This window comes from Pyxicephalus adspersus, chromosome 1, assembly GCF_032062135.1.
Source record: "Pyxicephalus adspersus chromosome 1, UCB_Pads_2.0, whole genome shotgun sequence".
Taxonomy (NCBI): Eukaryota; Metazoa; Chordata; class Amphibia; order Anura; family Pyxicephalidae; genus Pyxicephalus; species Pyxicephalus adspersus.
Window position 1 is genome coordinate 51,279,050 of NC_092858.1, and position 13,931 is coordinate 51,292,980.

The following is a 13,931-nucleotide window of genomic DNA, read 5'->3' on the forward strand; positions in this document are numbered from 1 at the left end:
GTAGTGATTTATGGGGGTTATTCTTCCATTAGTAATTGAGTAAATGTCCTTATATAAATGGTTTCTAAGAGTTCTTTTTGTTTTACCAACATAAAGGCACCAACACTGTCAAGTTATCATGCAGACAACTCCCAGTGTTTAGCAGTTTACATAGTGTTTTGATCTGTATGTGGAGCCATTATATATTTTACACGTAGTTCTAGGAACGTAATCGAATGTTGGTTCAGAGTCAGGGTAAACTTGAAGTTAAAGTTATTGTTTTAGATAACGTTAAAGAAGTCTTCTAAACCCAATATTGATCGGATTTTGTTACCATAAAGTTTGACGTTTTTTCACACATATATTTGTTATGGCCTATGTGAACGAATCTCCCCTGAAGGAGCAGAAATGCCTATCTGTGAAACATGTTGGTTTGAACACATGAAACTGGTCATCCTCAGATGAAATGTGTGCATAGAGCACTGTGTAATATATTGGTAATATATAAATACTGTTTAATATTAACTAAACATAACTATCCTTTGTCACTGTATTAACATCAATACATGGTATAACTACAGGGATGTTACTATTTGGAATATCTCTGACTCTGTAAACTTTACTCAGTTAAATGTTTCCTTTGATTTGCCACCCAAAAACCCTTTTTTTACTTCCTTATTTTATCTAATACATTAGGGCCACGGCATACCTCAGAACACTCGGGGCAGCATATGATTTTTTATATATCACTTTATCATAATTTGTCTTACAAATATTCCATATTTCTAATAGGCTGTTGAAGATTCTATTTTTAACAACATAAAATGTAATATTTGTTGGATTTCAACTTTCTAATAGGGAGCTTAGAGATAATCTCACAAAGAAAGCTGAAAGGTTTTGAGAATTATTTTGTTCTGTAAATAATAAATCTACATATTAAAAAAATGGATGTAATATTGTTAGACCAGAAAGAATAATGCAGCCCAAATAACCATATAAGCTACAATTGATGAACAAAAACCAAATAACTTGTAGGAAATAAAAAGGTTAATTAGCCACAAGAAAAAAAAAAGTTTACTTCTGCTGACCAACATTTTCATGTTAATTGTATTGAATGCCCTCTGACGAGGTTGCCTTGGCTCAAATCCACATTACTAGTGTGGGCTGCAAAGTGTACACTAAACAATGATCCCACCTTTTCCCCTGACCATCCGCATAGGTGTCAAGTCTAGTCCAACAACTATAGTCAACTATAGTCAGCTAAGGGGAATTTAGCTAATAATTAAAAAGAATATGTAAAGAATAGGGTTTAGGTTTTTATTCACTTATTCCCTTATTGTCTTTCCCTCTTTGTTATGACATCAAAAAAAGCAACCATAATATTTGTGGTGCCATAGATGAGATTATCAACTTCAGACATTCCTCACTGTTCTCAGAGCTAGTTTCCGAACCTGATCTATTCACCTGTGTAATAATGTGTTATTTTCCTTATGTTCTCAAATTCTCACTCCTTTCACCACTCCTTCAAGCACATGAAACCACTTCTATTGATGTGATCTCCCATGGGCACTAGCAGTCAATTTGTCACCACATGTGGAGGTAATTTACTAAGAGGATGTGGATGAATATAGATTCAGCACAAATGAGATATAAATCATATTTTCTTGACTAGTATATACGGTGACATTTGTTTGACTGAGCTATGACACTCATAACCATGAGTTGCTGAAGGTGTGCTTTAATCAGAATTAAAAGTGTATTGAAAGTGTAACATATTAAAGCCATCATTGTTGTAAAACTTAAAAAACACCCTTTAAATAAAGCCATTTATATGGGACTGATTAATGTCACAGGATAGATTCATTAAAAGTAAAAATCAACTTGCATACAGATGTTGGAGATTTAAATGACAAGTGAAGATTACACTGAAAAGGATACTTTGGGAAATTACATCTTTGCGTATTGCTATTCTGTTTTCATACCTTAATAATCAACAAGCTGTATGCCTTCAAGCATCTCATAATCAAATTCAAGCATGTATGTCAGTGTGAATTTCAAGGTGCAGCAAAGAGGCCTTTACCTCAATTCAATTTGTTTGAAAAGGCTAGGTACCTACACTGAGCTTAAATTAATTTGTTTTTTTTCCTCCAGCAGCTTGAACCATTATCCCAAGGGGTGCTTGATATATGCACTGAATTTACAATTTATGCTTCACACTCCTTGACAATGTTTCTAGACAAACAGATAATTTAAAAGTGCCCCAACAACATTTTCCATCTTGTAAGAAGGGAAGACAGAAATTACAAAATGAAATAATAGTACATCAAGAGACTTACAAAGACGAGTCTATAGATATGAATTCCACATTTCTCCCAGTGCTCCAGTAACTATGTCCAACTACTTGCGAGTAATTATACTACTGTTTGATGGATTACACAGGTCACACAATTTTTGGTGCATTTAATGGGGCTACACCTGTATCTTCACTCATGAACTCTAATTAGGGTCAAAGATGTCATAATCCAAATGACTGTACTGCCAGGGGAAGAGAAAGGAATGTTATCTTTGGGACAATTTATCCACTTATAGCAGAGAAATCATGATCAAATATAAGACTGCAGTACATTACATCACTGTATTTAATCCCAGTAGAGGATGGCTTTGCAGCCTCTAATCACCAGAGCCAGAATAGGTGCAAATAAAAGCTTTATACCGACTATAATTGTATTAAGTGCGAGTGATAAATGACTCAGACAGACTACTGGAAATTGGTTTTTGATATTATATTAAAGCTGACCTTCAGGTTGAAGGCATCAAATTTGTTATTTTGTCACGTGGACAGTACAGCGGCTTTTTTTGGTAACAGATTTATTTTATTTCGCACAGAAAGATGCTTACCTATACCAGGAAGCAAAATACTTGCAGAACGATTTTAACATTTTTAAAAATCAACTCATTTTTTTCTGAAAACAATTTCAAACAAATCAAACAGTAAACATGTTTGATCAGACAAACAAAATTAAAATTAGACATTATTCACCTAGTCCCGGAGCACAAAGACATGAAGAATAGAATTACTTGCTCAAAAACAGACATGCAACTAAGGAGGAAAAGCCAAACTTTTTCTTGTGTGATACTGTCAATTTAGCAGTATAGATTTTAGCTGGCATTTATTTTATTCCAAAAAACTGATTGGCCTTATTTGTACATAATCAATAATTCAGTTCATTGGTAATATTACGCAATGCTTTATCACTTAGCTACCCTTAGGTAAGGATGGCTAATATAAAAAAAAAATACTTAATCCAGTTATTTTAGCTCCTCTCCAGTTTTTAGTAAGTAAAATAAATGACTCCTGTGTAACAGTCTTACGGTGTACCAAATTAACTTATTGTTTGTGAGACTCAGAATAAACCAGAAAAATGCATTTATCTCTCCAGACCAAGCTAAACCTTACTTCATTTACATCACACATGCTTACCCCCCAAACATTGCAGTGATACAATTTCAGAAATGGATGAAATGTGTGACATTTTCAAGTGGTGAGAAAGTCTTGGTGTGGCCAGGTGTCGATTGACAAGTTACAGGCTTGTAAAATCAGTAGTGACAACACTGCTGAACAAATCCCAGCAAGTTTTTCCAGTAGGCAGGAAAAGCCTTTATGTGAGTGTCAACTCGGAATTCACATGAAGAACTCTGCTCTCATTCATGGAGTAGTGAAGCATTGTTGCCACTACATCACAGGCAGCAGTATGAAGTAGATATATGATAGGACCAACAGATATGTATGCCTTTGCAGAGGACTAAGATAAATTATATAAATAGGTCCTGACGCAATTTTTTACAAATGGCAGAGCACAGTTCTAATTTGAAATTCTAAACAGGAAGCAATGGGAAAAACATCAGTCAACAATTCCCCAAACTAAAATATGATTCATAAATATGAAAAAAGTAAAAAGATTCATGAAATGACAGTAAGGGAATTACCAATTCATATGTAAAGTGGAATAGTTTAGCACACCAACATTTTTATTTGATAAAGAGGAAAAGGCTGGGGAAAATTTATTTTGCACCTAAAAAGGATTACTCAGTAAATACCCAGATAAAACTGCTTTAGCAAAGTCCAAGTACACTATATCAATTGCTATTCCACTGTCTACCTGTTTACTTACTTCCTCATAAAAAGAGAGTAAATTTGTTTGACTACTTCTGTTTTCTTGAAGCCATGCTGACTTATATTATTTATATTACTTATAATATTATTTTCTAGCAGAAACTCTTTTATGTGGCTCCATATCAAACTCTCTAAGACTTTTCCAACTATGGACGGTAAACTAACAGGTCTGTAAGTAACCTGGTAATGACTAGTGTTGATGTTCGAATTCGGGTTGTCCCTATATTCAACCCGAAAATCACGGGATTGGAAAGCAAAAATTCGATAGGAAAAAAAAAAAAAATTTGTTTTTTTTTTCTTAAACTATTTATTTCGTATGTGTTTTTTATTTTAAACTGATTTTTTTTTTTTTTACAGGTTATTCGACAATGACATTATGAATCATAATGTCATTGTGGGATTCCTGGACCGTGGGAACTGTGCGGTCACAGCTAATTGAAAGACAGCACACACTCAATGTAATACGTGGCACTCAGTCTGCTTCTTTTGCTGTAAATTACTCAGCATCGCAGTAGAAGTTCTTGCTGTTGAGCACACGTGCCCTAATTCAGATTAGACTAATTCAGAAATTCAAATTTATCAACAAGTTAATCTGTTTTTTAATTGCCTGGTTTTTAAACTATGTATCTCCTCTGTGTTCATGTCCTAAATAATTCTTGCAAATTGTTGTACATACATAGTTTTCTGTTCTTATCCTAAGTACACTGGGCAAGTCATTTTTTGTTGAGTTCTTACACTTGTTTTTTTAAATAATTTTTGGGTGGTGAATCCAGAAATGACCCCATAGAGGGTGCCCTCCATTTTTGTCAAAAAACATACAAATTTTACATACAATGACAAAATAATGAAATAACTTGAATGTACTATTTAAAAATATTTTGTTCATACAAAAAAATTTATGTTACCCTTTGACAATTTTTTTTACAGTAAAACGTTTGAAAATTTTTCGGGTAAACAGTTAAGGAAAAAATGTATTCTTATAGCTTTCCTGGAGTGTTCAGTGTTGGGACAATCCCGCTGGATGCTCCAACAATAGTCAGCCATCATTTGTACATCCATCTACCCTGATACCAACCTTCCATGACCTTCAAATCTTGGTGGAATCGTTCACCTTGCTCATCACTGACTGCACCAAGGTTTTCGAGGAAGTTAGAAAGATGGCTATGCAAAAAATGCACCTTGATGCTGATATTGAACCAAGCATTTTGTAGCTCTCCAAGAGTTTCTGGACAATTTCTGTGTAAATATTTGCTTGTGTGCTTGAATAATAACCAAGCATTCTTTTCGACTTCTGACACTGTCCTGATGAAATGTTCATCTTTGGCCTTTATTTTTTTAAATGACAGGCTAGGAAATGCCAAAATGAGGTACTTGAAACAGTCTCCTTCAGTTGGCAAAGCTTTAACTAACTGCTTCATCAGAGAGAGAGCGACACCCTAAAGTAAATTATTACCAAAAAAAACTGTTGTAGATATCAAATATCACAGAATTTTACAAATACTACAGTTTGGCAATCTTTTTGAAAAAAACATTACCTGCACAAAAAATACAATAAATCTTTATCCTGGTACCCTGGTATTTAAGCAGTTTACCTGTAAAGACCAAACAGCAGCAAGAATAGCAAAAGATCAAAGCAAAAGAGCAGCTTAATTAGTCTAATCAGTGTTAGATATTACTGTCATTTTTACATTATCAGTAATTCCACCCACACAAGGTTATGTAAATACTGTTTTGCCTTTCTTTCTGAATCAAAATCTTTATTTACAATATAAGGAACCTATAAACAATCACTGGCAGCAATTTTCTACTGAACAGTACATTAAAGTAAATAAGACAATCATTTCCACGTCATGCTGTCAACAACAATGCTTTCAACAAAATTTGTCTTTTAAGTACTAGAGTTTAAATGTAGCCTTACTCCCTTTTATATTCTTATGTTAATTTGTTATCAATAAATAACCATTACATTCTTCTATTACCCCAGCTGGTATTCAGAGAATACGAGGAAAACATGTAAGCATGAAATTACCAACTTGTTTATGTGGTACCCCTAATGATTTCAGATCTTTCTGTAACTACATTCCTTCCAAGACATTAGGCGATTCTAGAACCACTTACTATCCTTTCAGCAATAAAACTTTGCTAGTCAATATACAAATTGCTTGGAGGGGGGGGGGACTTCAACTATAAAAATTGCTTCTCCTTCAATGCTCCTTAAAGCCATGCAAATAAAAAAAAAATAGTTCCATTAAATTTGCCTAAATATCACCAGAGTGGGTTATGCTACAGAAACAGTGGTCTAACAAACATAGTTTGTGCCCCCTTATCTGGATGATAGTAGAACCCTATAAACTGGTTGTATCCTGAATGCCTTGTCCAAGTTTAAAGAACTTATAAATTCCTTAGAAGAAAGACAATTAGGAAACCATAATGTTCTCAACTGACACAAAAGAATGGTGCTGCCTTAGGTGGGAAAAAGGACAATGCATTGCCAGGCTAAACTTTACCATCCTCTAAGGCAGAGGTGCACCCACCAGCGGGGTCAGGAGAAGGACCCTGCATGGGGGGCCGCACAGGCGAGAGCCGCGGACCACCTCTGCCGGAGACATCACAGGCTCAGGGAAGTGGGCGGGTTGTCTCTGGACACAACCTGCCCCACTCCCCCATAGCAGGCGCCAACCAGTGATGGGAGAGTAGGAGGTTTCTGATTAAAGTAGATTAAAGGTCCTATTGTGCCATAGGGAGATTGACAGGTGGGACAATGTAACACTGTGTAAAGTTTTCAAGGAGAATCTACTCTTAACAGTGCTCGACACAAAGTGTTTACCTAAATCATACCTAAAGTGAAAATGTGGGTTTTACACCAGATAAGATGTTCAATTATAGTGGTGACACAGCAAGAACAGGGATTGCAAGCCCAAAGCATAGTAGTAGGACAGCTCTGCCAGACCAGGTTTAAAAAGGCCAATAAATTACCAGTATGTGAAGCAGGAAGGAATATCAGGCTGTTTTGGTTCCCTGTCCAGTCTATTGCCACCAGATTTGTATCAATTCTTTCAATTTGGGCCTTCACAGAAAAAAAAAAAATCATAGAGTGCAGGGTCACAAGGGTACTGGCTGCTTCCACTAGAGGATTCCTGGATCATCGATTGTAAAAGCATGCCATCAAAACCAAGCCTGGGGTTCACCACTGGGGACAATTCTTATGACAACGTGCCCTGATTTTGAATCCATTCCTCAAGTATGCAAGTGAGACATGAAGCTAAATAAAACTGTTGTGATAAAGAATACCTATTTTTTTTCTTGACTATATCTCGACTTCTGCTTAAATCAAGCATCAACAATCTACACTTTACTTTGGTAATGCATATAGGATAGACCTTCAAACTGTGGAGGGCTTCAATAAGTTTTAGCAAGCAAGATTCCTGCTTTTCTTCTGGCTAGGGAGGAAATAATGGATGTAGAGCTCTTCTCTTGAGCAAAACAGGATTGGTGAAAGCAGTCAAAAGTCTAAGAAGGATGGATTCCTACGTGGTGCTCTTAATTTTATTCAATTGTGCAGAAAATGTCTAAGTTTCCCTTAAAGGATAGTACTTACTAAGCTAAACTACTAAAAGTTCAGTCAACAGAACAAAATTTGAGCCAGAGAAGTCTTCTCAGTGTCACAACCTTACAGCAGATATGGCCAAATCTGTTCATGTCTGCTTCAGAAAGAAGATTCCAATGCAGGCGAGAACTAAGACATTTTCATCTACCCAACCATAAATTGGGGGAAGGAGGGTGGAGGGACCAGATCAGATACAGAAGCTGCCTTCAGGCCATGTTTTTGTGTTCTACTACACATCCTACTACAGCAGATAACTACCTAATGAACTCGTTAATATTTAGAGCCATAATCGTATATGACCTGAAAAGAAGACATCATTAATGCAGTGGTTTATTCCTTTTAAAAACATTTCTTTGCACATATTACTAGCATATGTAGCTGAAAGATATCAATCTTTGGAATTCCTTGCATAGCAGTACTCATTCATTTGAGATCTAGAACACAGGGATCAGTTGACTGCTGATAATCAATAAATTGACAAAAGGAGGAAGCAGAATTGATGACTTGCTGCTTCCTTACAGTCCAAAAAGCAAGCTGCTAACAAAAAAAAATCACCTTGCTGGCTTATTGAAATAAATTAAATTGTCACTTGTTACTTGTTCTTTAAATGGATATACATATATTTATTTTTATACAAATATAACTAGAAGCATTTCAGGACAGATCCTGTGGCACTTGTGGGACAGAAGATGGACTACGCCTAAACTAGCAGCTATTAGTTAAAGTTGTTACTTCAGTCAATAAATGAATAAACTAAATTACAATTGTTAAAGTTTTCTATTAGCCATTACTAAACCAAGACTTCCAAGTTTGCTTCAGCTACTGCAGAAAGTTCCCAAGCATCAAGCAAATTTTGGTTATACATTCAATCATGCAGTCAAAAAGCTTCCCACTACCAGGCAGATAGGGGACAGATACTGGAAAAATGACTTAGGTTCCTTCCTGCACTAAATGATCATGAATACGTGTTTTATGTAACTGTGTTAAATGAATAGATGATTCCCATGACTGCATTCATTACATGAGCACAGCCATGGGACTCCTGACAGTGTGTGATCCCTGGACAATGAAGGGCAAATGAGGACAAGTCTCCCCATTCACCTCTAGTGTCAAATGGCTGAGAAAAGGGAAACCCTGATCACCCTTGAGCCCTCTTTAGGGTTTCCCTTTTTCTCATCCAACACTATTCTAGAGGAGTTTTAGAATGTGCTACAACTCCTCCAGGGTCAACGTGTGCAGTGAACTTACACCACCTCTTCCATGAAAGGTTGTGTGAGTTTGGCACCTGCAGCCCTAGAGAAGTTGTAGCAAGTGCTCTGTACCCACAAATGATTACAGAGCACGTCCTAAAACTCCTCTAGATCCGCGTTGATTGGCTGAGGAAAGGGAAACCCTGATGACGGCTCAAGCCTCATAACGGTTTCCCTTTTCGCAGCTATTTGGTACTAGAGGTGAGCTTTGTCCTCATTTGCCTGGGGACCCCAAACTGTCAGGAGTCTCACTGCTGTACTTATGTCATGAATGAAGCTGTGGGAATCATTTTTTCATTGTAGGATAACCTGTAAAAAAAAAAAAAATAAAAATAAAAATTTAAACACAGTTACACAAAATAGATACATATAATATAAATACTTTAACATTAAAGTCTCTGCTTATTTTTTTTAATATATTTTTAATCCTTTCAGGGAATGAGTAAGGGGTTTTTTATGTACCCCTGTACTCATTCCCCAGGGTGAGGCAGGAAGATCTGAAAGTCTCCAGATTCCAAAGTCCTGCTAAAAATGCTTCTAAAAGCCACCATTGAATTTAATAGGATCTTACATCTGCTCAATATTAAAAATTAGGAGCAGAACATACAAACTGTGACGGCACTTCATAAATTTGTAATTGTAAAAACCATCTAATTTAAGGCCTGTACATTAGGTATACAAAAAGGGTGCCTGCTAACTTTTTTTTCCCCATTAGGATATATTGTCTTTCCAGCAGCTCTAATTAAATATAATTTCAGCATCCAACAATATGTTTTTTTTAACCATGTTATTTTACTGTATACCTAATATCAAAGTACCTGGGGAAAAAAAACCTTTCCAAGAGAGAGCTTCATCTCTATTTTTAAATTCTACAAACAAAGATAATTTACCATCACAAATAAAACCATCACAAATAAAAAAAAACTGAACATTCTCGGTAACCTACAAATAAGGTGAACAAGGGGTTTTATTCAGAAACATTTCTACATACACCAAGGCAATGTCATGGAAAGACACCTACAAGTGAACAAGTTTGAACATGAAACACTTTTAACATGGGATCACAAAGTTAATTCTGATACATTACCTGACAGGATTGCTGGTCAGAGAGACTCGAAGGGAGTCTAAGTAAGAGACAAGCCTTTCATCTGAAGAGCCGGTTTTCAATTCATGAATGAATTCCTGTGGTGAAATCTGTCTGCTGCTCTTCAGGCTCCCCTAAAATAAAATAAAATTCATACTGAACAATACTCTCTACAGTAAACCACACATAAATTAGGAGTGGGGGGGGGGATCAGAAACAAAAGAAAGAAAACTTTTTACCATTTTTGAATAAACGTTTTACTTTCATTTTCCTTTAGTGGCAAAATCATTCCATACACACGGTTCCCTATCATACTATCTCAAAACAACCTAACATTTGGGATTTTATTTAAATAAATAATTTGAATTCAAATTTTGGCCATTTGACAATTATCTGTCAGATTTTGTCCACTTGATATTTTATTTGTCATGAAAATTAGGACATTTTGAAGTTTAACCATTTCAGATCCTCTAACTCCTATGGAGTTAGCGATTTTTACCTTTCTATTAGGGACCTCTTGTTTTCATCATACATTTGTCATTACTCAGGATAACAACGCAACCCAAAAGGTTGGGACTCTCACTTTTCTTTTGATTTTTTTATTAGATCTCTATAGTATTCTATGACTGTTACTGGCAATCACAGGGAATGTACATCTTTTTCAACTATTCTTTTCAACTATTGGATAGTGATAAGTTGGAGGAAGTGGTCTAGAAGTATGCCAACTTCTGTACCAAGTTATTATACAATGTAAATGTTGATTCTATTCAACAAAAACACTCCTACAGCCAGCTGCCAGATTTTTACAGTGAAGCTACACAGCAAAACTTTGGGAATGGGCATGATTCTACGTCATATGCTGAAGGTGGGGTGGACACATGATAAGTTTATTGCTGGCATTTACATTCTAGATTTAATCAAAATTGCTTATTAGGTAAAGCTCATTTAGAGAAAATGGTAACAGGAATTATATGCTCTCATAATGTAGGCAATTTGTTATGTATTGATTTCTGACACATGTACTTCATGCATCAAGGGAAAAGGCACATGTTAATACACAGGAGAGAATCTCTTTATAACATGAAAATGAAATTTATGGTTGACCTGAAAACATTAAATATCTGGTTTGTATGCTTATGCATACTGCTCCCCACACTTACATCCTTGCACAAACATTTTAAGCATTAAAAAAATAAAAAAAAATAAAAAAAAAGGAAAAATTAGTGGCCTGGCAGCCAGTATGGAACGGTTGCAGAGGTATTAAAATTCAGATCTGGTGACTTATAACCTCTGTAAAATGAACCTGGTGCCTAGTATGGGCTTACTGCAGATTTAGTTTAACTGAAACATTGCTATATTAGCCTAACAGGGTTGCTCACTGAAATTACCCAATATTCTAACTTTAACCCTGGAGCAGGAATGGTAAGGCTTTCTGGTGCTACCACTGGAGAGCTGCCTAAGCATTTATCTTTTTCTAAAAAAAAAAAAAAAAGGTCATTACAAATACATAGAATACTGAATACATGTGATGCAGATGTACAGGTAGACAGTGAACAAAAAAGTTCAAGGAACTGCTTCAATAATTACTATATCCACAGTTCACAGTACATTAGGGTACTGGTGAGTGGGAAAATTGATACTTGCATTGCTGGCCAGTGGGAAGAATGACAGCCTTACAGATAGTGAAAAAAGATTATTAGTGCTAATTAAACTGACATGAGAGGCACAAATTGGTCACTGAGCAACCTCTGATGAAACCCTAGTTAGGATTCTGGTTTAATCGGTGCCCTTGTAAACATATTGTGCCCTTCCCACACACTTGTTTGGGTAAAGGATACATTAAAAAAAATAAAAAAGAGGGTTTTTGGTGGCCGGTAATGAGACTGATAATGAGAAAGGAAATAGCTGGTAATATACAAAATATTTTATTATAAAATTAGGGAACGTTTTCAACAGTATAGTATAACTAGATATTTGGACAAAATATTTCCTAACGGTCACAAAAAAAACACAAAAAACAAGAGCATATCGAGCTCTACCTAGGCAACTTGCATTCTCAAAGGAGTTTAACAATGGTAGCTTTTAAATTATTCTCACTACATGATTCCATAAGGTCCCATTTTGATAAATGTGGTGTGCTAAGTTACAAAGTAACACGCGTTATGTAGTTAGTAGTGTGCATGTTGGTAGCGTATGAATAGGATTACAACACCCCAAACCCTCTTTACCCCAGCACACAGCAAGTCAGTACCTATAGTGCACTGCAATACAGCTGTATTGCCTTTGATTGCAATTCACATTTATTTGCATGTTATGTGCATTACCACAGCACACATCTAAATAGGACCTATGTAAAATAAAAGGCCAAGAATGTTGCTGATAGATTACTAAAAACAAACAGAAGACAAGCTTACCTTTTAATAAAGGATTTACAAATTTACCTCTTTGTTTTAGTAACTCTAAAAAAAATTGTGTTAAGGTTGAACATTTTAGCAAAAAATCCCAAAAGTATGTTGCAAAAAAAAAAAAAAAAAAAAAAAAAACACACTAAAAGATAACATCACATCAAAAAATCATACCCATAGAAAAGCATGCTATGGGGTTGCTTTTTTTTAAGCTGGGACTGGAGCTTTAGTTAAGGTGGAGGGAGTTAGGAATAGTTCCAAATAACAGTTACTTTTGGGTCAAAACCTTCAGATGTCTCCTAAAAAGCTAAAGATGAAGAGGAATTTCGCCATTTAACATGACAATGGTCCCAAGCATACATTCAAATTAACAAAAGAATGGCTCCACCAATAGAAACTTAAAATTCTGAATTGACTCAGCCATAGTCCAGACCTAAATCCAAAAGAACATTGGTGGAGTGGCCTAAAGAGGTCTTTGCACAAGAGATGCCCTTACAATCCGACAGATTTGGAGAGCTTTTGCAAGGAAGAGTTGGCAAATATTATCAAGTCAAAATAATCCATGCAGATAGGCTCCTACCCAAGAAGGCAAAAGGAGCCTCCCTAACTAAAAAGTACTAGTTTAAAGAGAGTGTACACGTATGTGACTAGCTTTTCATGTTTATTTTTTCTATTAACAGATTTATTTAATTTAGGGTCAAATTAAAGGTGGGGAAAACATTTGAAAGGCTTTACTGTGGTCTAATTTTTTACATCACAAAAACCAAGAGTGTGTACACTTTTTATATTCACTGTAAACAGAATCTTAGGAATCTGTTTTTTTAACCTTTAAAGCCAACTTTTACCCAAAATTTACAAATGTTTTGAATTGTTTTTAACTAGAATTATCCAATATTGATTAAATCCAAAGGGAAAAATGTATACTTTTTTTTGGCCAAAAAAAAATTCTTGGGTGTAGGGTTTGTGATGGCAATTTTGGCTAACTGAGATCTTCCTGAAATACAATCTAAGTGCTTCTGCGTCATCTAAAAATATAAATACAAACACAATAAAACATATATTTCTACTGAGCACAATCTATGATATGTCTGTTACTGCCTATTAGAAATGTAAGCTAAGAAAAAGTTTCTCATGAAAGAAAAGTTAACCCATTTTACTTGGTAAACTCAGATTTGGAAGGGATGCTAAGAAGTAAATTATGTCTGGTGACGCTAAGCATATTCAGGGAACTAGCAATTTATCAAGGGTATTCTAGCAACCTTTATAAATCAAATGAGTAAAGTCAGAAAGATATATTATTTATCATGCAATACCCAAAATAAATTACTTTTAAAGACATTTAGTTTTGGTGTACCGTGTTTATTAAAGCTTATGAGAGAAAGGCAGTCCTGACATTCAAGTGGAACACATACTTTATCACTCACTATGCTGT

The 13,931-nt window shown here is 35.4% G+C and overlaps 1 protein-coding gene across 1 annotated transcript in view; it reads right to left on the reverse strand.

Annotated features, from left to right (window-relative positions):
- DIAPH3 (diaphanous related formin 3) overlaps window positions 1-13,931 on the reverse strand; it is a gene marked incomplete in the record, with an annotated part of 209,714 nt that overhangs the window by 137,065 nt on the left and 58,718 nt on the right. The window contains 1 exon segment of the mRNA XM_072410484.1: window positions 10,098-10,228. Within this exon segment, the coding sequence (XP_072266585.1) occupies window positions 10,098-10,228 (131 nt within the window).